The sequence below is a fragment of the Chiloscyllium punctatum genome, chromosome 40 (assembly GCF_047496795.1).
Source record: "Chiloscyllium punctatum isolate Juve2018m chromosome 40, sChiPun1.3, whole genome shotgun sequence".
Taxonomy (NCBI): domain Eukaryota; kingdom Metazoa; phylum Chordata; class Chondrichthyes; order Orectolobiformes; family Hemiscylliidae; genus Chiloscyllium; species Chiloscyllium punctatum.
In genome coordinates, this window is record NC_092778.1 from 25,505,487 (window position 1) to 25,530,489 (window position 25,003).

The window sequence follows — 25,003 nt, forward strand, 5'->3', positions numbered from 1 at the left end:
CTGCCACGTACAATTTGAATTCGATAAAAAATATCTGCAACTAACAGTCTAATGATGACCATGAATCCATTGCTGATTGTTGGACAAAACCATCTGATTCACAAATGTCTTTTAAGGAAGGAAACTGCTATCCTTACCTAGTCTGGCCTACATATGTTTCCAGACCACAGCAATTTGATTCTTAACTGCCCTCTGGGCAATTAGGGATGGACAATATATGCTGGCCAACCAGCGATGTCCTCATCCCTTGAATGAAAAAAAAGTGCAGCACAGGATTTATTGCAGGAAATCAGAACCACTGTTATTGATGAAACAACAACTAAAAGAACGAAATTTGAAGTGTCTTTGAAATATAGCAGCATCATTATGTTCCTCCTGTCCAAATTTTGCATTTTCACAAATCACAAGTAGAAAAACATGGAAACAAAACATTTTATAGTATTTTCTAAGCAAACAAAAAAAAATTATAAAATTAAGATCATTCTGGTGCAACAAAAGGCTATCACAGTGCTCAAGTGTTCAAGCTATGTTTCCGTGGCCACCTACATTCTCTGCATTCCTTGGTGTGCATACAAGCATATAACAGGGATGTCACATAATTGGTATCATAAATTAATGATCTTTTAAACATTTCTTTGAAATAATGGCCTCATCAAGTAATCTAACCTTTAGTGAAAGATGTCAGAGGGGTTCTTGTTAAAAAAACTTTGGTAAGGATAGTACAAAGTCAACAGTACTTGCACTAATCCATTTGGTCTAATGATAAGATAGTAAGGTTGAACAGAATGTGGATCTTAACCATGAATTTTCAAAATGACAAGGATATGTTTCCCATATCAATGCATCATATCAAAATCACTACTGTGACATCCCTACCAATGAGTGGGATCTGGAGCCACACTCCATTGCTTATCCATGCTATTCAGCAAGGTGTCATTTTTGAGAGCTAAAAGCAACAGTGACATAGGATATAAACTGCATCATGATGTTTATTTTTCTGTGCTAATTAGCAAAACGTATACTTGAAAGAGAATCAGAAGCCATATGGATTGGAGCAACAAAGCAATGCTCCAGCGTCCATTTAAGATGCTGTGCTGACTAAAGGGTGTTATTTTTGAGAATCAGAAATGGGGGAAAATTTGCTCATTCAAAATAATATTTAGCAGGGTGAATATTTAAAAAAACTTAAAGCAATAGGGAATGGGATAAAAAGCCATATTTCAGTACCTGTTCTGGTTTGCTGCCTTCTTTACCAGTAAGAGTTCGTTCTCGCACTGTTGTGGTTCTTTGGCTGCCAGCTCAGATGGCTGCCATTGTCCAGAGCAGCCAAATATAGCTGTAGCATTGCAAGAGAGAGAAATACAGGGCAGCCTCAAAAGAGAAATCCAGTGCAAGCAAGTGTAAAGGGGAGAACAAACCCACAAAACACCCAGGAACATTCCCAGGACAGGGGGAGGGAACACAGCAACAACTGGGAGCACCACAACTTATAAAAATTTTCATGTTATGAATATCTCAATCAACATAATAGCATGAAAAACTCAGCAAATCAAGCCCACTCCTATTTCTCTTAACTTAATGTAATATTTCACGTTAATTCTGAACCAAGCAAACTTTAACCTTTGAGGACTGTAGAATTATGCACCATAGCCCTTAACAGATCAGTCAGAATTTTCATAATTCAGTGAAATTGTTTTAGAAGGCTCTAAAACATTTTGTTTTTCATGAACGTGAATTTTGAAAAAAAAAGCAGAAAACATGTTTTGTTTCTGAAAGTTGTTATTTCGACCACAAAAGATTGATGTTCAAAAGAATCCTCTGTTTAAAAAAATCTCAGTGTTATTTTGCATTAGAGCACTATTAAAAGCGAATGAAAACACAATATTTAAAAAGCAAGGAAGTGAAAAACTCAAAGGCCTACACACATGCTTACTGGAAACAGACATTAGGTAAGTTTTCAAAAATAAACATCTGGCAAAATCAGTGACTAGTTTATATTTTGACTGGGATCCATGTGCATATGTAAGACGTTGCTTGGATTATGATTCAGACATTTTGGAGGCTATTTAACCTTCAATCTTGTTCTGCCAGGCAATAAAAACATTGCTAATCTCTACCTCAATTCCACTTACTTACCATTTCTCCATATGACTTGAGACTCAAGAAATAACCATCAATTCAGACTTGAAAATTTAAATTTGTTCAGCATTTTCAGCCTTTTGGGGGGAATGTATTGTATATTTTCACTACCCTGCCTATGATCCCTATTTTCACTCAAAATTGGCTTAGCCAATTTGAAGATAATGTCCCATTGTTCTAGACTTCTCCAGGCACAGAAATAATATCCCATCCGTTAAGAAATAACTCCATAACCATTTTAACTTGAGAAGATTCTAGACCAGCTTTGAAACCAATCACCGTAACTTTATCTTTGAGCTCACAGCTTAACTCTGGTGAAAATGTATTAACACCTGCTTCAAGATATATTTTACCCAAGATGTTGCATCCAAAACTGATTAGATGCCTCCAGTCAGGCCTGACCTTGGCTCTGTAGAACTGATGCACACTTCGTCACTTCCATATTCATGCATCTTCAAAATAAAGACAGGACATTGGATGACTAGAAAATGATGCTTGAGAAGTAGTAACGGGCAACAAAGAAAAGAGGACCAGAATAGGTACTTTGCAACAGCAGCCGCATGCTAGAACTTCATGAGCCAGGGCGCAGAGATAAGTGTAGTGATCATCACTAAGGAGTACGTGCTGGGGAAGCTGAAAGGGCTGAAGGTGGATAAATCACTTGGACCGGATGGACTACACCCCAAAGTTCTGAAGAAGATGGCGGAGGACATAGTAAAGGCAATGGCGGTGATCTTTCAGGAATCACTAGAGTGCCAGAGGATCAGAAAATAGCAAAGGCAACACCTTTTTTTTTAAAAGGAGGGAGGGAGGTAGAAGACAGGAAACTATAGGTCGGCAAGTCTGACCATGAGTCATAGGCAATATTTTAGTGTCCATTATTAAGGATGACCCTGTGGGATACTTGGAAAGGCATGGTAAAATAGTACTGAGTCAGCACAGCTTTGTCAAGGTGAGGTTATGCCTGACAAATCTATTAGAATTCTTTGAGGAGGTAATGAGCAACATGGACAAAGTAGAGCCAGTGGATGCGATCTATTTGGATTTCCAGAAGCCCCTAGATAAGGTGTCACACAGCAGGCTGCTAAATAAGATAAGAGCTCATTGTGTTAGGGACAAGGTGTTGGCATGTATAGAGGGTTTCCTGATTGGCACAAGGTAGACATTGGGAATGAAGGGGACTTTTTCAGGATTGAAGTCAGTGACTAGTGGAGTTCCACAGAGTTCAGGAATAGCACCACAACTATTCACATCATGCATCAATGAAGGAATGGAAGGCATTGCTGCTAGGTTTCAGATGACACAAAGATCGGTAGAGGGACAGACGATATTGAGGAAGTGAGGAGGCTGCAGAAGAAGTTCAACAGGTGAAGAGAGTGGCAAATAAGTGGCAGATACAATGCAATGTGAAAAAAGTGAGGGATTTGGTGGAATAAAGAGGCATAGACTATTTTCAAAATGGGGAAAGGCTTCGGAAATCTGAATACAAAGGGACTTGAGAATCCTAGTTCAGGATTGTCTCAAGGATAACATGCAGGTTCAGTTGGCAGTTAGGAAGGCAAATATTTAGCTTTCATTTAAAGTGGGCTAGGATACAAGGACAGAAATATGCACTGCTGAGTCTGTATAAGGCTCTCATCATTTGGAATATTGTAAGCAATTTTGGGTCCTGTATCCAAGGATGGATGTGCTGGCTTTGGTGCGGGTCTACAAGAATGATCCCAGGAATGAGCGGCTTGACAAGTGAGGAGGTTTTGAGGATTCTGAGTCTGTACACAATGGAGTTTAGAAGGAACAAAAACAGAAGTTGCTGGAAAAGCTCAGCAAGTCTGGCAGTGTCAGTGAGGAGAAACCAAAGTTAGTGTTTCAGGTCCAGTGACCCATCCTCAAAACTGGACCCGAAACATTAACTTTGATTTCTCCTCACAGATGCAGAGCTTTTCCAACAACTTCTGTTTTTGTTACTGATTACAGCATTCACAGCTCTTTCGGAGTTTAGAAGGATGTGGGAGGAGAGGGTGATTGTTTCATTATAGCTAACAGAATACTGAGAGGACTGGATAGAGTGGATGTGGAGAAGATGTTTCCACCAGGAGGAGAGAATAGGACCCAAGGCCACAGCCTCAGAGTGAAGGGACGACCCTTTAGAATGGAGATGAGGAGGAATTTCTTCAGCCAGAAGGTGGTGAATCTGTGGAACTCATTACTGTTGGAGGCTATGGAGGCCATGTCATTGCATGTATTTAAGACAGTGATAGACCGTTCTTGATTACTAAGGGATCAAGGGGGTTGAGAAACAGATCAGCTGTGATTTAATAGTGGAGCTGACTCAATGAGCCGAATTGCCTAATGCTGCTCCTATATTCACTGGAGTTTAGAAGAATTAGGAGAATCGCATAGATGCCTATAAAATTCTAACAGACCTACACAGGACATAGAGTCGAGAGTGTGATGCTGGAAAAGCACAGTAGGTCAGGCAGCATCTGAGGAGCAGAAAAATCGACATTTCAGGCAAAAGCCCTTCATCAGGATTCCTTTTACCCAAAACATCGATTTTCCTGCTCCTCAGATATGGCCTGACCTGCTGTGCTTTTCTAGCACCGCACATTTGACTCTAATCTCCAGCATCTGCAGTCCTCACTTTCTCCTATCCAGGACATATGCAGGAAGGATGTTCCAGATGATTGGGGGCAATAGTTCAGGGGCCACAGCATAAGGAACTTGAGGTAAATCACTTAGGGCTGAGACAGGATAATTGTTTTTCATCCAGAGAGTGGTGAGTCTGGGGAATCCCTTCAAGGCACAAAGTAGTTTAAGCCAATATACTGAATATTTTCAAAAAGGCATTAGATATAATTCTATGGCTAAAGGGATCAAAGGATATGGGGAGCAAGTGGGAACAGGATATTGACTTATTTAGTCAGTCATGATATTACTCAATGGCAGTTAAGATTCAAAAGCCTGAATACCCTATATTCGCTCCTACTTTTGATGTTTCTTTCTCAAACTCCATATAGACATGCCCCTAGTTACAAAAGAAATCAATTCAATTAAGCACACACCATCTGCCCTTCAGAAATCCAGGCTGATACTCTGATTTACTTTTTTACAAATCTAAGTGCTCAATCATACCCATGCTGGTAAGACTAATTCCAGCAATGTTTCCACTACTGACATGCTTACCATCTTACATGGTCACAATTTTTCCCATCATATACTATTCACAAATCTAGAGATCTCTTGATAATTGTAATAGAGCTGTAATTTCCTCATCAATAATATCTTGGGGTGGTACTGTTCCCAAATTAAAGGTTTATATTAAATCCACCAAGTTCTAGGATTTCTTTTTAGGTGCTTTGCACCACTGGTAATTCGTTCTCTTCTTCCACTATAAAAGTGGTTACAAACTATTCATTTAACATGCCTACCATGAACTATAATCTTAATTGTTTTCTCCACGATCACTCTCTCGCTTTCAGTGCAATTCACATTTACTAAAAAAAAATCTGCTTAGCTTTGAACTCTTTTGTGAGTTGCTTTTAATATTCATATTTTTACACCTCATGATATGGTGAGTGTCTCTTTCGTGTCCCTTTCCTGCTTCATAATTTCCACTTTCCTTGCATTTGTGGAAGACTTTCTCCTTCAATCATCAACTGTTGACCATTTTTTCAATAGTGTTACACAAATACACATGTTGCCTTTTAGGTATACCTACTCAGCCTTATGAAAACTTCCCAATATCTGACTTCAGGTTTACCAATTCATAGCTCAAGCCCAGGTAATGTCTCATCCCTTCTGGCTCACTGAAATTTAAAATCATGGTTTGTGACTCTCCCTTCTTCTTAAACCCAATGTCAAATTCAATCATATTATGATCATGATTTCAAAGACGCATATTCACAGTCAGATTATTGCCTACTTCTGGTTTTGCTTTATAATAGGACAACTTCACAGTGCGGAAAGCAAACTCCAGTTATTTGCTTTGATAAGCCAAACCAAATGACAATTTCCAATTTTAGCAAATTTCAGAAAATCAGTCTAAAAATATACTTGAACCCTGTTTTACTATAAATAGGTAGCTGAATCTGATTGCTGTTTTATGAACAACAGTTAATATAGGGAAGATTCTAAAGCGAAGTCAAGAGATCTGGGTAGTCTTTATTTACCAGATACTCTCAAGAGTTGCAAGACGTTATGCCTACTTTACATAGGGCTGCACAGTGGTACAGCGGGTACAGCGGCTAGCACTGCTGCCTCATATCTGGATTCAATTCCAGCCATTGGTGACTCTGCGAAGTATGCATGTTCTCCCAGTGTCTGCATGGGTTTCCTCCCACAGTCCAAAGTTTAGGTGGACTGGCCATGCTAATAAAAGGTTTCCCATAGTGTCTAGGGATGTGCAGGTTAGGTGGGTTCAGCCATAGTAAAAACCCCATAAGGGGGTGGGGTGCTCCTTGGAGGATTAGTGTAGACTTGATGGATTGATTGGTCTTTTTCTGCATAGAAAGATCATGGAAACTCTTTGAGGATTCTACATAAAGATCATAATTCTTTGTAAAAAGAGCACAGAAACTGGAAGGGGGATTATAGAAAACGGAGTTAAACAGAAAGAAATCAAATTTAAATAGAAAGTAGTGCCAAAATACATTTTAAATTAGGATATCCTAACACTGCATTCTAATCGATAGTCTGTGTTGTCAATTCAAACTCAGTTTTTTTTTCATTTCATAAAGATTTCATCATATCATTTGGAGTATAAAAAAAATTAAATAAATGTTGTCCCCACATTATTAAGTTTTACAACAGGCTTCCCTGATAATCTTCATAGAGCAGTTCATCAATAAATAGAAATTAATGCAAATAATAAATACCATTATTTACTGTTTTATTTATAAACATAAATTATGAATACAAATAAAGATACAAATGGATTTTGAAAGTAAACAGATAGTAACTTTTGACTGCCATCATCTGAGCAACATTTCTCACTCTTTACTTTGACATTTCAATCCTTTAAGACCTTTATCTATTCTGCACCTTTGAAATATACTGATCAATAATCTTCAATACCACATGTTACAGAAATTAAAATCCTATCAAGCAATGCACATTGATTTAAATTTGGTCATTTTGCTGGAATTATAAGCATTTGAATGGTGCAAAATACTACACTGTACTCAAAGGATTAAATTGAAGTCATATGCATATCACCAACAGACAAATTTAAAATACAAAACTAATCAATTAAATTTGGCAAGATAAAACACCACTTACCAGTACACACTAGACCCTCTCTATAAAGTTGTCTTTTGCAGTCACACAAAAAGCTCGCTATACTGACGAGTGTGTTGGAGATAGTCTTTTATATGGTTCCCCTATAGAGAGGGAGCCATAAGGAATATGCGTTATCGGAGGGGTTGTGGCATACTAGACAATGTTATAGCAAGGGGCTAGTGTAGTCAGCTTTTGTTTTATCCTACCATCTCTAATAACTATGTGACAAATTTTTGACGAATGGTGCTTCATTTATGTACTTGTTCTAATACAGGAAATTTGTGCAACATGAAAATCTTTTGTTAGAGGATACCACAAGCTCTAATGCACCACACTCTTCAAAAATCTGCATTTTTTTTCCAGCACCAGGATACTATGCAAACAAAAAGTGACGGTATTAGTTTCATTTAAAAATTCTAGATGACCAAGTATTCCTTGTTAAAAAAGATATTTCATTGATCAAGTCAGCAAATTATAGTATTCTACTGCTTTAGACTAATTTTACATCAGACGGAAATCAACTTCCAGTATGAAAATAAAGAAGTATATCAACTTACAGAGGGAGGAGGAGATTCTCTGCCAATCAGAGGTGTGTTCTCACAACGGGGATTCTGGTAAGTTGTGTTCTGGCTCCTGTTTAAGAAACAGAAGTTACATTTGTGTCATAATTAAAGAGGTACTGGACACAGTCTAAGTAAATTGTTCTTAATAGAACTTGACTCACTTTACTGTATTTGAATATCCATACTGTATAGAAGGTGGCACATGAGATTTACGAAAACAATTTTGTACATAGCACTTCCTCATTTAATACAGGAAAATAATAAATTTAGTTCCTGAAGAAAATGTTGCAGGTTTGGAAAGCTTTTGTGCAGTCTCTTTCCTTTCAAAGCTACTCTAATCATATTGATTACACAGAAAATGTCAGGATGCATTAGCAAACTAACTTGGGAGACACTCCGAAGCAATATATGTTAAAAAGTACACCCCTTAACTTATAAATTATAGTACCGGAGTTAAAACATTTATAATGAGTTTAGTATTTAAAGCTTTGATTTCCATGGGCCAATTACTTTCTCGAAACAATTTGCAATAAAAGAGGCATTGCTACTCAGAATAGAAATCATGATGATTGATTTTGAAAGGCTGCAAAAAAGCAGATTTTATTTTTATCCAGAACCCAAGGAAATGGGCAGAAAAATCAAGACTCCATAAATTACACACTAAATGACATCCATTTTTCTGCTCTTGTACCTCAGTTTGCACCTCTTCAAAAATAGATTGCATTGACTTTTCAAACTGGGTTAAAAAAAAATCAGCTGGTAACACTAGGAATTCCAATCTACAAACACCACCTGGCAAAGTTATCACTTCTTTTAATAAACTGTCAGATCAGTAACAGTAAAAAACGCCGATTGCTAATTTGTGTTCCCAACTCAACATGATTATAATTTAACATTCTTTATAAACTGGTTAGAAACAAATAGCATTTGTTCAATCTCTCTTGGCAATTTAGAGCAGAGGGGATGGAGGCTAGGGAAGTTGCATGCTCCTCTTACAGCATGTGGGAGATAAGGGTCACCACTGGTGCCCCTGTTGACCTCATTTGCAAGAAATGCACTCAATTCCAGCTCCTCACCGACTGCGTTAGGGAAGTGGAGCTAGAGCTGGGTGAACTTCGGATCATTCAGGAGGCTGAGGGGGAGATGGAGAGGAGTGATAGGGAGGTAGTCACACCTAAGTTACAGGACAAAGGTAGCTGACCACCAGGAGAGGGAAAGGGAATAGGCAGACAATGCATGGACCCCCTGTGACCACTCCCCTCAATAATAAGTATATTGTTGTGGGTACTGTTTGGGGACAGGAGGGGTGTGGAAACTACCAGGGGAAAGCCACAGCGGCCAGTGGCACTGAGCCTGGCTCTGTGGCTCAGAAGGGAAATGGGGGAGAATCGGAGAGCAATAGTGACAGAAGATTCAATGGCGAGAGGAACAGACAGGAGATTCTGTGGTTGTGAATCAGACTCCCGGGTGCCAGGCTCAGGGATGTCTCGGATCAAGTCTACAGGATTCTTAAGGGGGAGGGTGAGCAGTTAGAAGTCGTGGCACATGTCAGGACCAATGACATAGTAAGGGAAAGGGATGAGGACCTGAAAAGGGAATAAAGGGAGTTAGGTGCCTCACGTGTTAGTGAGGCTAGGAATAGAGATCGTGTGTAGGTGAACATGTGGCTGCAAGGCTGATGAAGGAAGGAGGGCTTCAGATATGTGGATCATTGGTATATCTTCTGGGGAAGGTGGGACCTGCACAAGAAGGATGCCTTGCACCTGAACTGGAGGGGCACCAATATCCTGGGTGGGAGGTTTGTGAGAGCTCTTCGCAAGCATTAAAACTAGATTCACAGGGAGGTGGGAACCTGAGCTACTGATTAGATGAGGAAGTAGGTAGTAAACAGCCACATACTTCAGGCAGAGTCTGTGAGGAGGGATAGGCACTTGATAGGGCAAAGGAGCAGTCAGTGTGATGGGCTAAAGTGGAACATAGAACAATACAGTGCAGAACAGGCCCTTTGGCCCTCGATGTTGCGCCAACCTGTGAACTATTCTCAGCTCGTCCCCCTACACTATCCCATTGTCACCCATGTGCTTATCCAACGATTGTTTAAATCTTCCTAATGTGGTTGAATTAACTACATTGGCAGGTAGGGCATTCCATGCCCTGACCACACTCTGAATAAAGAACCTGCCTCTGACAGCTGTCTTAAATCTATCATCCTTCAATTTGAAGCTGTGCCCCCTCGTACAAGCTGACATCATCATCTTAGGAAAAAGACTTTCACTGTCTACCCTATCTAATCCTCTGACCATCTTGTATGTCTCTATCAAATCCCCTCTCAGCCTTCTTCTTTCCAATGAGAACAGACCCAAGTCTCTCAGCCTTTCCTTATTAGACCTCCCCTCCAGACCAGGCAACATCCTGGTAAATCTCCTCTGCACCTTTCCCAATACTTCCACACCCTTTCCGAAATATAGCGACCAGAACTGTACACAATATTCCAAGTGTGGCCGCACTAGCGTTTTGTATAGTTGCAGCATGATATTGCAACTCCGGAACTCAATCCCTCTACCAATAAAACCTAACACACCGTATGCCTTCTTAACAGCACTGTCAACCTGGTTGGCAACTTTCAGGGACTTATGTACATGGACTCCAAGATCCCTCTACACATCTACAGTACCAGTAACCTTTCCAATGACCCAGTACTCTTCCTTCCTGTTATTCTTCCCAAAGTGCATCACCTCATGTTTATCTGCATTGAACTCCATTTGCCAGCTCTGAGCACAATTGTGCAGTTTATCCAAGTCCCCCCGCAACCTGTAACATTCTTACAAACTGTACACTACACCACCGACTTTAGTGCCATCTGCAAATTTACTAATCCATCCAAAAGAAAATTCAAAAAGGGAAAAAAAGCAGCATTTGTAACGTTTAGGAAGCTAAAATCAGACAGGGCCTGTGAGGAATATAAGGAAAGTACTCAAGCAGAAAATTAGGAAAGCATGAAGGGGCCATGAAATCATCTTGGCAAGTAGGGTTAAAGAGAATCCCAAGGCATTGTATAGATACATTAAAAACAAAAAAGGATAACGAGGGAGAAGTTAGGACCACTCAAGGATAAAAGAAAGAACTTGTGCTTAGAGGCACAGGATGTGGGTGACATTCTAAATGAGTATTCTGCATCGATATTTACCCAGGAAAAGGATTTGGAAGAAAGTGGGATTTGTGTGGAGCATTCTAATATGCTAGGGCATTTTGAGATCAAGAAGTGGTGTTGGATCTCTTGAAGAGCATTAAGGTGGATAAGTCCCCGGGGTCCAATGGTACTTACCCCAGGCTACTAAGACACACAAGAAAGGAGATTGCTGGGGCCTTGACGAAGATCTTTGTATCCTCACTAGCCACTGGAGAGGACTGATGAGTAGCTAATGTTGCTCCTGTCTCCAAGAAGGGAAATAGGGATAATCTTGGAAACGATAGATCAGTGAGTCTCACATCGGTGGTTGGGAAGCTATTGGAGAGATTTCTTAGGGATAGGATTTACATACATTTGGAAAATATTGTCTAATTAGGGACAGTCAGCATGGCTCTGTGCAGGGCAGGTCATGTCTTACTAACTTCAATGAATCTTTGGAGGACTTTTATCTATGTTCACAGTAGAAGAGACAAAGTGCACAGTGAATTAAGGAAAACGAGGCAAAAGGAACTTGAAGCAATCAGTTGAGAAAACGTACTGGCAGAACCAGTGGGACGAAAGGCTGACAATGACCTGTATCCAAAGATATTAACTATGGCTACAGAGGTAGTGGATGCATTGTCTGTAATATTTCATATTCTCCTAGATTCTGGACAGCTTCAGGCATTGCTAAAGTTAACTACACACAAAAGAAGAGACACAGAAAGCAGGAAAGCACAGGTTAGTTAGTCTCACACTGGTACGAATATGGTAGAATTCATTTTTAAGGAGATAATAGCACAGACATTTTTAAATAATCACAATTCAATCAGGCAGGATCTGAGGAGACTTGACAGGGTTGATGCATCATGGAGCAGTCGAGAAATAAAAGGACACAGTTTCAAAATAAAGAGCCTCCTATTTAAGATGATGATAAGGAACAATCTCTTTGCTGAGGGTTATCAATATTGGGTTCTTGAATAGGTTAGAGTGTTGTGAGAGATGAAAGATTTAAAAGGGACCTAAGGCGCAACATTTTTGTGCAGAGAGTGGCAAGTGTATGCAATAAAGCTGCTTGAGAAAGTGATGGAGGCTTGTACAATTACAAAATTTAAAAGGCATTGATGTGTTCCTGAATAGGAAGAGTTTAGGGGCAACTGGATAGTAATAACAGGATAGGTCAGAGTCAGCATGGATTTATGAAGGGGAATTGACTAATCTTCTGGAATTTTTTGAGGATGCAACTCTGAAGATGGACGAGGGAGATCCAGTAGATGTAGTGTACCTGGACTTTCAGAAAGCTTTTGATAAAGTCCTACATAGGAGGTTAGTGAGCAAAATTAGGGCACATGGTATTGGGGGCAAAATACTAATTTGGATTGAAAGTTGGTTGGCTGACGGGAAACAAAGAGTAGTGATAAACTGCTCCATTTCAGAATGGCAGACAGTGACCAGTGGGGTACCGCAGGGATCAGTGCTGGGACCGCAGCTTTTTACGATATATATTAATGATATAGAAGATGGTATTAGTGATAACATTAGCAAATTTGCTGATGATACTAAGCTGGGTGGCAGGGTGAAATGTGAGGATGATGTTAGGAGATTACAGGGTGATCTGGACAGGTTAGGCGAGTGGTCAGATGCATGGCAGATGCAGTTTAATGTGGATAAATGTATGGTTATCCACTTTGGTGGCAAGAACAGGAAGGCAGATTACTACCTAAATGGAATCAATTTAGGTAAAGGAGCAGTACAAAGAGATCTGGGTGTTCTTGTACACCAGTCAATGAAGGTAAACATGCAGATACAGCAGGTAGTGAAGAAGGCTAATAGCATGCTGGCCTTCATAACAAGAGGGATCGAGTGTAGAAGCATAGAGGTTCTTCTGCAGCTGTACAGGGCCCTGGTGAGACCACATCTGAGTATTGTGTGCAGTTTTGGTCTCCAAATTTGAGGAAAGACATTCTGGCTATAGAGGGAGTGCAGCGTAGGTTCACGAGGTCAATTCCTGGAATGGCGGGACTACCTTACGCTGAAAGACTGGAGCGACTGGGCTTGTACACCCTTGAGTTTAGAAGACTGAGACTTAGAAGACGTAAGATTATTAAAGGATTGGTCACTCTGGAGGCAGGAAACATGTTTCCACTGATGGGTGAGTGCCGAACCAGAGGACACAGCTTAAAAATACGGGGTAGACCATTTAGGACAGAGATGAGGAGAAACTTCTTCACCCAGAGAGTGGTGGCTGTGTGGAATGCTCTGCCCCAGAGGACAGTGGAGGCCCAGTCTCTGGATTCATTTAAGAAAGAGTTGGATAGAGCTCTCAAGGATAGTGGAATCAAGGGTTAGAACATGGAACATAGAACATAGAACAATACAGCACAGAACAGGCCCTTCGGCCCACGATGTTGTGCCGAACTTCTATCCTAGATTAAGCACCCATCCATGTACCTATCCAAATGCCGCTTAAAGGTCGCCAATGAATCTGACTCTACCACTCCCACGGGCAGCGCATTCCATGCCCCCACCACTCTCTGGGTAAAGAACCCACCCCTGACATCTCCCCTATACCTTCCACCCTTCACCTTAAATTTATGTCCCCTTGTAACACACTGTTGTACCCGGGGAAAAAGTTTCTGACTGTCTACTCTATCTATTCCTCTGATCATCTTATAAACCTCTATCAAGTCACCCCTCATCCTTCGCCGTTCCAACGAGAAAAGGCCGAGAACTCTCAACCTATCCTCGTACGACCTACTCTCCATTCCAGGCAACATCCTGGTAAATCTTCTCTGCACCCTCTCCAAAGCTTCCACATCTTTCCTAAAGTGAGGCGACCAGAACTGCACACAGTACTCCAAATGTGGCCTAACCAAAGTCCTGTACAGCTGCAACATCACCTCACGACTCTTGAATTCAATCCCTCTGCTAATGAACGATAATACTCCATAGGCCTTCTTACAAACTCTATCCACCTGAGTGGCAACCTTCAAAGATCTATGTACATAGACCCCAAGATCCCTCTGTTCCTCCACCTGACCAAGAACCCTACCATTAACCCTGTATTCCGCATTCTTATTTGTCCTTCCAAAATGGACAACCTCACACTTGGCAGGGTTGAACTCCATCTGCCACTCCTCAGCCCAGCTCTGCATCATATCTAAGTCCCTCTGCAGCCGACAACGGCCCTCCTCACTGTCCACGACTCCACCTATCTTTGTATCATCTGCAAATTTACTGACCCACCCTTCGACTCCCTCATCTAAGTCATTAATAAAAATTACAAACAGCAGAGGACCCAGAACTGATCCCTGCGGAATTCCACTTGTAACTGGACTCCATGCTGAATATTTACCATCTACCACCACTCTCTGACTTCGACCGGTTAGCCAGTTTTCTATCCAATTGGCCAAATTTCCCTCTATCCCATGCCTCCTGACTTTCCGCATATGGAGATAAGGCAGGAACAGGATAGTGATTAAGGATGATCAGCCATGATCGTATTGAATGGTGGTGCAGGCTCGAATGGCAGAATGGCCTACTCCTGCACCTATTGTCTATCTGGGCCAAATGCCGGCAAAGGGACTGGATTGATTTTGGATATTTGGTCAGCATGAACAAGTTGGACTGAAAGGTCTCTTTCCATGCTGTACAACTCAAATGACAATGACATTACAACAGAAGCTGAAGTCCCTTACAAGATACTTGAAACCATACCATTGTGATAATGCTACAATCAGCAACAGTAGTGTGAAGACTTGTTCCTCCCACAGATGATTACTTTTAAATATGGTGCTTGTGTCTATTTTAATGCAAGACATGTCAGGAATAAAGGGTGACAAACTCAAGAGTATGGATCAGTACTTGGAACTATGATGTTGTGGCCATTATGGAGCCTTGGCTATCACAAAGGCAGGAATGGTTGTTGGATTTTCCAGGGTTTTAGATATTTCAAAAGGAATAGCGGGGAAGGTAAAAGAGGTGGAGGCATGGATTTGCTAATCAGGGATGGTGTCAAAGCTGCAGAAAGTGAGATCATCGAGGAGAGTTTGTCCACGGAAATCAGAAACAGGAAAGGAGCAGTTGCTTTATTGAGTGTTTTCTACAGACCCCTCCAATAGCAATAGGCACACAAAAGAGCAGATTGGGAGGCATATTTTGGAAATGTGCAGAAGTAACAGAGTTGTTATGTGAGACTTTAACTTCCCTAATATTGTTTGGAACCTACTTAGTTCAGATAGTTTGCATGGAGCAGTTTTTTGTCAGGTGTGTTCAGGAGGCGTTCCTGACACAATATGTAGATAGGTTGACTAGAGGGGAGGCCATATTGGATTTGGTGCTTGGCAACGAACCATGCGGGTGTCTGATCTCTGTGGGAAAGCATTTTGGTGATAGTGATCACAACTCCCTAAAATTTAGATTAGATTAGATTCCCTACAGTGTGGAAACAGGCCCTTTGGCCCAAGCAGTTCACATTGACCCTCTGAAGAGTAACCCACCCAGACCCATTCCCCTCTGACTAATGCACCTAACATTACGGGCAATTTAGCATGGCTAATTCACCTGACCTGCACATCTTTGGACTGTGGGAGGAAACCAAAGCACCCGGAGGAAACCCACACAGACACAGGGAGAATGTGCAAACTCCACATAGATAGTCGTCCGAGGCTGGAATCGAACCTGGGACCCTGGTGCTGTGAGGCAGCAGTGCTAACCACTGAGCCCTTACAATACTCATGGAGAGGGATAGGAGCAGATGGTATTGGAAAGTATTTAATTGTGGGAGGGGGAATTACAATGCCATTAGGCAGGACTTCTGGTGCCTAAGTTGGGAATATATGTTCTCAGAGAAATGCAGAACAGAAATGTGGAGGTTGTTTCAGAAGCACTTGCTGATAGTGCTAGACAGATATGTCCCACCAAGGCTAAGAAGGGTTGGTAGGTTGAAAGAACCTTGGGTGACAAGGGATATGGAACATCTAGTCAAGAGGAAGAAGGAAGCTTACTCAAGGTTGAGGAGGCTAAGATCAGACATGGCTTTACAGGGTTACAAGGTAGCCAGGAAGGAACTGAAGAATGGACTTCGGAGAGCTACAGGGGTCATGAAAAAGCTATAGCAGGTCGGATTAAGGGAAACCCTAATGCGTTCTACACTCACGCGAGGAACAAGAGGATAGCCAGTGTGAGGGTAGGGCCGATCAGGGATAGTGGAGGGATCTTGCATCTGGATTCGGAGTAAGTAGGGAAGGTCCTCAATGAATATTTTGCTTCAGTATTCACTACTGAATAGGGCCTTGATGTTTCGGAGGACAGCATGAAACAGACTAAAATGCCAGAATGATGTTAGGAAGGAGGATGTGCTGAGAATTTTTAAAAACATTGGATTGATAAATCCCCTGGGCCAGTCGGGATATACCCTTAGTTACTACAGGAGGTGAGGAAAGAGATTGCTGCATCGTTGGCGATGATCTTTGAGTCCTCACTGTCCACTGGAGTAGTGCCAGATGGTTGGAATGTGGCAAAGGTTACTTCCTTGTTCAAGAAAGGGGATAGGGATAATCCTGGGAATTGTTGACCAGTCAGTCAGTCTTATATCTGTGGTGCGCAAGGTATTGGAGAGGATTCCAAGAGACAGGATTTACGATTACTTGGAAAACCATAGTTTGATTAGAGATACTCAGCACGGCTTTGTGAAGGGCAGGTCATGTCTCACAAGCCTTATTGAATTCTTCAAGGATATGACAAAACACATTGATAAAGGGAGAGCAGTGGATGTGACATACATGGATTTTAGCAAGGCATTTCATAATGTTCCCCATAGTAGGCTCATTCAGAAAGTATGGAGGCATGGGATACAGGGAAACCTGTCTGTCTGGATATGGAATTGGCTGGCCCATTAGAGAACAAGAGGGTGGTGGTAGTTGGAACATATTCAGCCTTGAGCTTTGTAATCAGTGGTGTTCCGCGGGATCGGTCCTGGGACCTCTGCTCTTTGTGATTTTTATAAATGACTTGGAGGAGGAAATGGAAGGGTGGGTTTGCTGATTAAACAAAGCTTGGTGGAAAGGCAGATAGTGTGGAGGGCTATTGCAGATTGCAACAAGACATTGACAGGATGCTAAACTGGGCTGATAAGTGGCAGATGGCGTTCAACATGGAAAAGTGTGAAGTCATTCACTGTGGAAGGTCAAATTTGAAAGCAAAACACAAGGTTAAAGGCAGATGGATCTTGGGGTACATGTCCATAGATTCCTCAAAGTTGCTACCCAGGTTGATAGGGTTATTAAGAAGGCGTATCATGTGTTGGCTTTCATTAACAGGGTGTTGAGTTTAAGAGTTGCGAGGTTATGCTGCAGCTCAAGAGTGTGCTGGTTACACCACTATTGTGTTCAGTTTTGGTTGCCTTATTATAGGAAAGATGTAGAAATTTTAGAGAGAGTGCAGAGGAGATTTACCAGGATCCTGCCTGGACTGGAGAGTATGTCTTATGAAGAAAACTCGAGGGAGTTCTCACTGCAGCGAAGGAGGATGAGAAGTAACTTGATAGAGGTGTACAAGATGATGAAAGGCATAGATAGAGTGCATAGCCATAGACTTTTTCCCAGGGCAGAAAGGGTCATCACGAGGGGCATAACTTCAAGGTGATTGGAGGAAAGTTTAGGGGAGATGGCAGAGGTAGATTCTTTACACAGAGTGGTGAATACATGGAATGCACTGCCAGCAGTGGTAGTTGATTCAGATACATTAGGGACATTTAAGTGACTGTTGATTAGGCACAACGAAGGGTATGTATGTTACTCCGACCTTAGAGTCGGATAAAAGATCGGCATGACATCGAGGGCCGACAGCCTGTACTGTGCTGTTTTATGTTTAAATATATAATTTGTCATTTTTCACTTTTTGAAACTGACATTTTGAAACAAAAGGAAATAAAAGCAAAATAGAATACAGGAACTGGAAGAGGAGGAGGTGATTCCATCACTTACATGTATTCTGTAACAGGAGCATTGCTGACTGTATGTGCTGCAGCAGGAATACTGGTCTCACTACCAAAACTACTCCCACAGCTGTACAGGCTGGGCATGTGAACTCTGTACAGGTTGTCATGCTGCTGACGGTTTCCTTGTGGGCTCACAATATCCTCGTCGCCATCATCATCAACATGACTATTTTCAGAAAGGGAAACACAAACAGAATCAAAATCAGGCATGGCACGCTTATTAAACTAATGCATAATACTACGATATAATATTCAGTCTGGCGTACATTTTGTTCCTTAACATGTTGAAGGCACAAAATAAATTACACTTTTCAATGCATTTTTATACTCAATGCATTTATATATCTTTTTTAAACATACTGTATTTGCTCTAAGTGCTGAGGTTGTATAAAATAAACATTCTTTTAAAAACCTGCTCCCTTGCAGATGTTGTTGCTATTGCATTTGCAACATGATATACTAATTAATATTCTCCCTGACTGTAGCATTACTGGAAATTCCCACAGGTTGACCTCATTTCTCCTGTGAACCAGAGATATGCCCTTGACAGGTAGCAAGATCAGAGAATCCTTTGTCACTGTATTCCAAGTTATTTGAAAATGTCATAGAAAATATCATACATTATTGAAGTATTTCATTCACCAGCATTAATTGTCATTAGAAGATTAGAAGATGTCCATCAGCTCATACCATTTTGACTCAGAGTACCAAACTAATGTGGAATTTGACTTTCATGCACCTTACGGTGTCCCTCCTGCCAAGGTGATAGGGATAGTCTACCCATCTTTCAGTCATCAGATCCTGCAGGGGCCATATGATATGGGCACCCTGCCATGGGCAGTCCCAAATTCCTAGTAACAACTGTCACTGGAGCAGATGGCAAGGTGTGAAACGTGGATGGGAAATGGGGAAAACGAGCCTCAGCAAGGAGATGAATAGTCTCTGATCAGCAAGGCAGGTGGGACGATTCCCATGAGCTTCCATTGGTTACAAGGTGCCTGAACAGGATGGATTCCTCCCCAAACCCATAACCACCACAGCAGCCTCACCAATTGGCATGGGAACCCTACTTTTGGTAAAATACCAGCAGCAACAGGAGAAACTGACTATCTGCTCACTTTAAGGACCTCAACTGGTCTACCTGCTTTTGAATCCTGATTCTTGGCTGAAAGAACTGATCAAATAAATTTGACTTTAAATGAGAATATATTTTATTCTCATATGCCATGTTCTCATACTACATGGCATAGTAAATACTACCATTCTGAAGGGGACATTGGAACAGAGTCATGAGATGACCTGACGAGTTTTTGAATGATGATTGGGAAAGTTGAAAGGTTGACAAAAAAAAGAGAGATCCTTGGCTTTATAAATTGAGGCACAAAACAAATTGTAATGAAAGATTAAATAGAATTGTACCAAAGATGAAAGATTTCCATTATATGGACAAACTAGATAAATTGGTGGCATTCTCAGAGCCAAATAGGTGAGACAGATATGCGATAGATATATTCAAAACCTGAAAGAGCTTTGGTAAGGAGAAATTGTCAGTAGCATAAGGGTTAATAACCAGAAGACACAGCCAAACAGGTGGGTACAAGAACCAAAGGTGATGAGCTATTATTTTTAAATTTGCAAATCAGGGTGATTTGAAAAATACTCTCTCTCAAAAGGTGGGGCGGAGGCAGATTAGTGACAACTCAATGGTATGTGAGAAAGAGAGAGAGAGATAGAGACAGAAGAGAGATAGAGACAGGGAAAACCCAGAGAGAGAAAGACAGACAGAAAGTTGGGCAATCAAAGGAATGGGTAAAGGTGTCTGGGAAAATGAATGGCTGCAAATGGGGATCATTAGTGGCTGACTTTGTGGTAGCAGCCCACGTGATGACATGTTCTGATGTGTGGGGTTTGGGACAAGGATGTGGAAGAACGCGCTCAAGACCTAAAACTATTGAACTCCGTATTGAGTCCAGAAGGCTATAGGGTCCTCAAGTGAAAAATGAGGTGCTTTCTTCCAGCTTGCACTGAACTTCAGTGGAGCAAGCCTGAGCCAGAGACGTTGGCCAGGGAACCAGGTGGTGTGTGTTGAAGTGGCAGGCAACAGGAAGCTCAGGGATTTTTTGCAGACAAAATTTAAGGTTCTGCCATGCAGTCACTCAGTCTGCGTTTCATCTCCCCAATGTAGAGGGGAACACATTATGAGCAGCAAATGCAGCAGACTGCATTGAGAGGAAGGTGCATCTGGAGCCTTGGCTAGTGAGGACTGAGGAAGTAAACAGGCATTTTTCATTTGGGAATTGCAAGGGAAGCTGCCAAGAGGGTGTGGGGAGTCATTGGAAGTGAAGCAGAAGTAGACAGGGTGTCCACAAGGGAACAGTCCAGTGGAAGTCTGTCTGGTGGTGGTGGAAATAGCGGCTAGTCATCCATTGGATGTGGATGCTGGTGAGAAGGTAGGTGAGGACAAGGGGGACCCTATCACTGTTGTAGAAAAGGAAGAGAAGGGGTGAGGGTCGAAATGCGCGAGATGGGCTGGACACGACAAGACTGTTAACCACTGTGATCGGCAATCGTTGATTGGACATTTTGGAAGCCCCTTTGCAGAAGCTGGCATCATCAGAATAGATGTGAAAGAGAATCTGGGAGAATGGATAGTCTTTACAGGAAGCAGAGTGTGAGGATGTACATTCAAGGTAAGTGTCAGAATCAGTGGGTTCTTAGTGGATAGCCGATTCCCAGAAATGGAGGCTGAGAAGGGAAGAGTCACAGATAGGCCAGGTCAAGGTGAGGGCAGGATGGAAATTGGAAGCAAAATTGAGAAATGTTTCCAATTACAGACGAGGAGGAATCAGCACTGTTGATGTCACTGATGTAGTGGGGTCGGAGTACGACTGAAACAAGGAATGTTCCATGCACCCCACAAATAGATAGGCATAACTGGGACCCATATGGGTTCATGGCCACACCCTTGACATGTAGAAAGTGGGAGAAGTTAAAGGAAAGGTTGTTCAAACTAAGGACTAGGTCAGTCAGGCAGAAGAGGGTGGTGGTGGATGGGGTGGGTCCAGACTGTTTTCCAGGAAGAAGCAGAAAGCGCTGACACATATCCTGTACAGATATTTTCAAATCAATATGTTCATGGATAGCAGTGAGTTGAGGAGTACGTAGGTTAAGTTATTTTATTTTACATTACGAATAACCCTCGGCACAACATAGTGGGCCAAAGAGCCTGTCCTGTGCTGCACTTTCTATGTTCTATGTTATGTCACGTCTGGGCTTGAACCCAGTTCTTCTGGCTCAGAGGTAGGGACATTACCACCGCACCATAAAAATCTCAATGTGCTGCTGAGATTCCAAATGTAAATACTGTGTGGTTTACCACTAGAGGGTGCAACAGCACTGCTGATGCCTCACCACATGACAGTCAATGCGTTACTGCAGCAACGTGAAAGCTTGGGGCCTTCACAGGCTGATTGCCATGGAATCTTGTAGGCCATGTTAACAAAAAAACTGAATGTTCCCATTTATTTGCCGATTTCGATTTATTGGCCAACTATACCGTAAAGGATGCAAACTTTGAACAAAAAATAAATAATAAATGTAAAATACATCGGAGCTGTCATAGCTTAGGTCCGCATATGGTGTACAGGATGTAATTTGAACTCCAGTGCAATACATCCGTCTGCAACCAACTAGATCCTTACTTTGCGATAATAAGGACTGCAGATGCTGGAAGTCAGAGTCAATAAAACGTGGAACTGGAAAAGCACAGTGGGTCAGACAGCATCAGAGGAGCAGGAAAGTCGACATTTTGGGTCAGGAACCTTCATCAGGTCCTGGGTTATAGGGCAGTCCTCTTACTTCAGCAACACGTTTGGTGGTTAGTATAGCCTGAAAGTTACGATGTGTCATGAAAGGGGAGAAGTTGAGGAGGGGGATATGGTGTGGTAACCTCAGCTGGTGTGGGAATTGAACTCATACTGTTGGTGTCACTCTGCATCGCAAACCAACTGTCCAGCCAGTGAACTAACCAACCCTCAGGATACAACAGCTTGTGCAGCAAGCACAATTTTACATTCTTGCTCAAACTGACGTCAGGTTATATACATTTTGAAACATCCAGTTAACATAAAGCAAAGTGGTAAGATCCAGGTTATTGGTTGCAAGGTATGCTACTGAATTATGTACTCATCTAGATCAAAGTATTTCTAGATGATTTGGATGTGAACATAGGAGGTATGGTTAGTAAGGGTGTAGATGACACCAAAATTGGAGGTGTAGTGGACAGCGAAGAAGGTTACCTCAGAGTACATTGGGATCTTGATCAGATGGACCAATGGGTTGAGGAGTGGCAGATGGAGTTTAATTTAGATAAGCGTGAGACGCTGCATTTTGGAAAGGCAAATCAGGGCAGGTCCTGCCTGGGGAGTGCTGTTGAAAAAACAGACCTTGGAGTAAAGTTTTATAGTTCCTTGGAAGCAGATCTACTGGTAGATAAAGTAGTAAAGAAGGCATTTGGTATGCTTTCCTTTATACCAAATGGTCAGATCATTGAGTATAGGAGTTGGGAAGTCACGTTGTGGCTGTACAGGACATTGTCAAGGCCACTTTTGGAATATTGTGTGCAATTCTGGTCTCCCTCCTATAGGAAGGATGTTGTAAAACTTGACAGGGTTCCGAAAAGATTCACGTGAATGTTGCCTGGATTGGATGGTTTGAGCGATAGGGAGAGGCTGAACAGGCTGAGGCTGTTTTCTCTGGAGTGTCGGAGGCTGAGGGGTAACCTTACAGAAGTTTAAAAGTCATGAGGGGCAAGGATAGGGTAAATAGACAAGGTCTTTTCCCAAGGGTGGGGGAGTCCAGAACTATAAAGCATTGGTTTAGGGTGAGGGGGGAAAGATTTAAAAGAGACCTAAGGGGCAACATTTTCATGGAGGGCATAGGGCATGTATGGAATAACTGCCAGAGGAAGTAGTGGAGGCTGGTACAATTAAAGCATTTAAAAGGCATCTGAGTGCGTATATGAATAGGAAAGGTTTAGAGGGATATGGACCGAGTGCTGCCAAATGGGACTAGATTAATTTAGGATACCTGTTCGACATGAATGAGTTGGACCGAAGGGTCTGTTTCTGTGCTGTACATCTCTAAACAAGTTGTCTACACAAGTTGTTCAGAAAAGAAATAGAGAAGAAAGCAGGAGAGGTGGGAGTATTGGTTAAGGAGATGTTTACAATACTAGAGAGAGAAGACATCCTAGTGTTGTTGACAGTGAGGAAGGATGTGTCAGGTTACAGTGGGATATAGATATAGATAAGCTGCAGAGCTGGGCAGAAAGGTGGCAAATGGAGTTCAATGTGGGTAAGTGTGAGGTGATTCACTTTGGTAAGAGTAACAAAAAGATGGGGTACTGGGCTAATGGTCGGATACTTGGTAGTGTGGATGAGCTAGAGATCTTGGTGTCCATGTACACAGATCTCTGAAAGTTGCCACCCAGGTAAATAGTGCGGTGAAGGCGGCATATGGCGTACTGGCTTTTTTGGTAGAGGAATTGAGTTCCGGAATTCTGAGGTCATGTTGCAATTGTATAAGACTCTGGTGCGGCTGCATCTGGAGTATTGTGTGCAGTTTTAGTCGCCATACTATAGGAAGGATGTGGAGGCATTGGAACGGGTGCAGAGGAGGTTTACCAGGATGTTGCCTGCTATGGTAGGAAGATCATATGAGGAAAGGCTGAGGCACTTGGGGCTGTTTTCATTGGAGAAAAGAAGGTTTAGGGGTGACTTGATAGAGGTGATTAGGGGTTTAGATAGGGTTGACCATGAGAACCTTTTTCCACATATGGAGTCAGCTATTACGAGGGGGCATAGCTTTAAATTAAGGGGTGGTAAGTATAGGACAGATGTTAGGGGTAGATTCTTTACTCAGCGGGTCGTGAGTTCATGGAATGCCCTGCCAGTAGCAGTGGTGGACTCTCCCTCTTTATGGGCATTTAAACGGGCAATGGATAGGCATATGGAGGATAGTGGGCTAGTGTAGGTCAGGTGGGCTTGGATCGGCACAACATCAAGGAGTCAAATACAGAATCGATCCACTGATGGCAAAGATATAGAGGAATACAACTATTGGAAAATTACAATGAAGTGCAAGTCCTTTCTGAATGTTATCTTCTCGATTACCAGTATTTAAGTGAGATAGGGGATGGTGAGAAAGAGTGACAGTGCTACCTCATCCTTTCTTTAAATTCTTAATCTACAAGACCATTTCAAATGGCAACAGAACTCAGCTATTTGGCCAATCGTGTCTGCTCCAACATTAAATCATGGCTGATAAGCTTCTTAACCCAATTCTCCTGCCTTCTCCCTTTAATCCTTGATCCCCTTACTTATCAAGAACCTCTGTCTTAAATACATTCAATGACTTGGCCTCCACTGCTCTCTGCAGTCACAAGTTCCACACATTCTCCACCCTTTGTCTGAAGAAATTCCTCTTCATCTCAGTTTTAAAGGGTTATTCTTTCACTGAGGCTATGGCCTTGGGTTCTAATCTCTTCTACTAGTGGAAACATTTTCTCCCAATTCATTCTATCCAGATCTCTTGATGTTCTGTCAGTTTCAATAAGAACCCCCTCCCACCCCCATCCTTCTAAGTGCAGCCCCAGAGTCCACAACCACTCCTTATATAAGTTCCTCATATCCATGATCATTCTTGTAAACCTTCTTCAGACTCCCTCAACACCAGGGCATCATTCCTTAGATATGGGACTCAAAACTACTAACAATATTCTGAATATGTTCTGACCAGAATCTTGTACTGCTGAGGCTGTAGATCTCTGCTACTGTATTCTAGCCATCTTGAAAT

The 25,003-nt window shown here is 41.9% G+C and overlaps 1 protein-coding gene across 4 annotated transcripts in view; it reads right to left on the reverse strand.

Annotated features, from left to right (window-relative positions):
- The window catches only part of LOC140464440 (protein tweety homolog 3-like), a 267,986-nt gene that overhangs the window by 20,264 nt on the left and 222,719 nt on the right, over positions 1 to 25,003 (reverse strand). For 2 of the 4 annotated variants that reach the window (XM_072559492.1, XM_072559495.1), the window contains 3 exons: positions 18,135 to 18,314; positions 7,974 to 8,049; positions 1,228 to 1,336 (listed from right to left, as the gene is read on the reverse strand). In XM_072559492.1, coding sequence (XP_072415593.1) covers positions 1,250 to 1,336; positions 7,974 to 8,049; positions 18,135 to 18,314 — 343 coding nt within the window. In that variant the 3' untranslated portion in view covers positions 1,228 to 1,249. Of the gene's footprint in view, positions 1 to 1,227; positions 1,337 to 7,416; positions 7,518 to 7,973; positions 8,050 to 18,134; positions 18,315 to 25,003 lie in introns of all 4 variants that reach the window. The other 2 variants (XM_072559494.1, XM_072559493.1) reach the window with 2 other exon arrangements.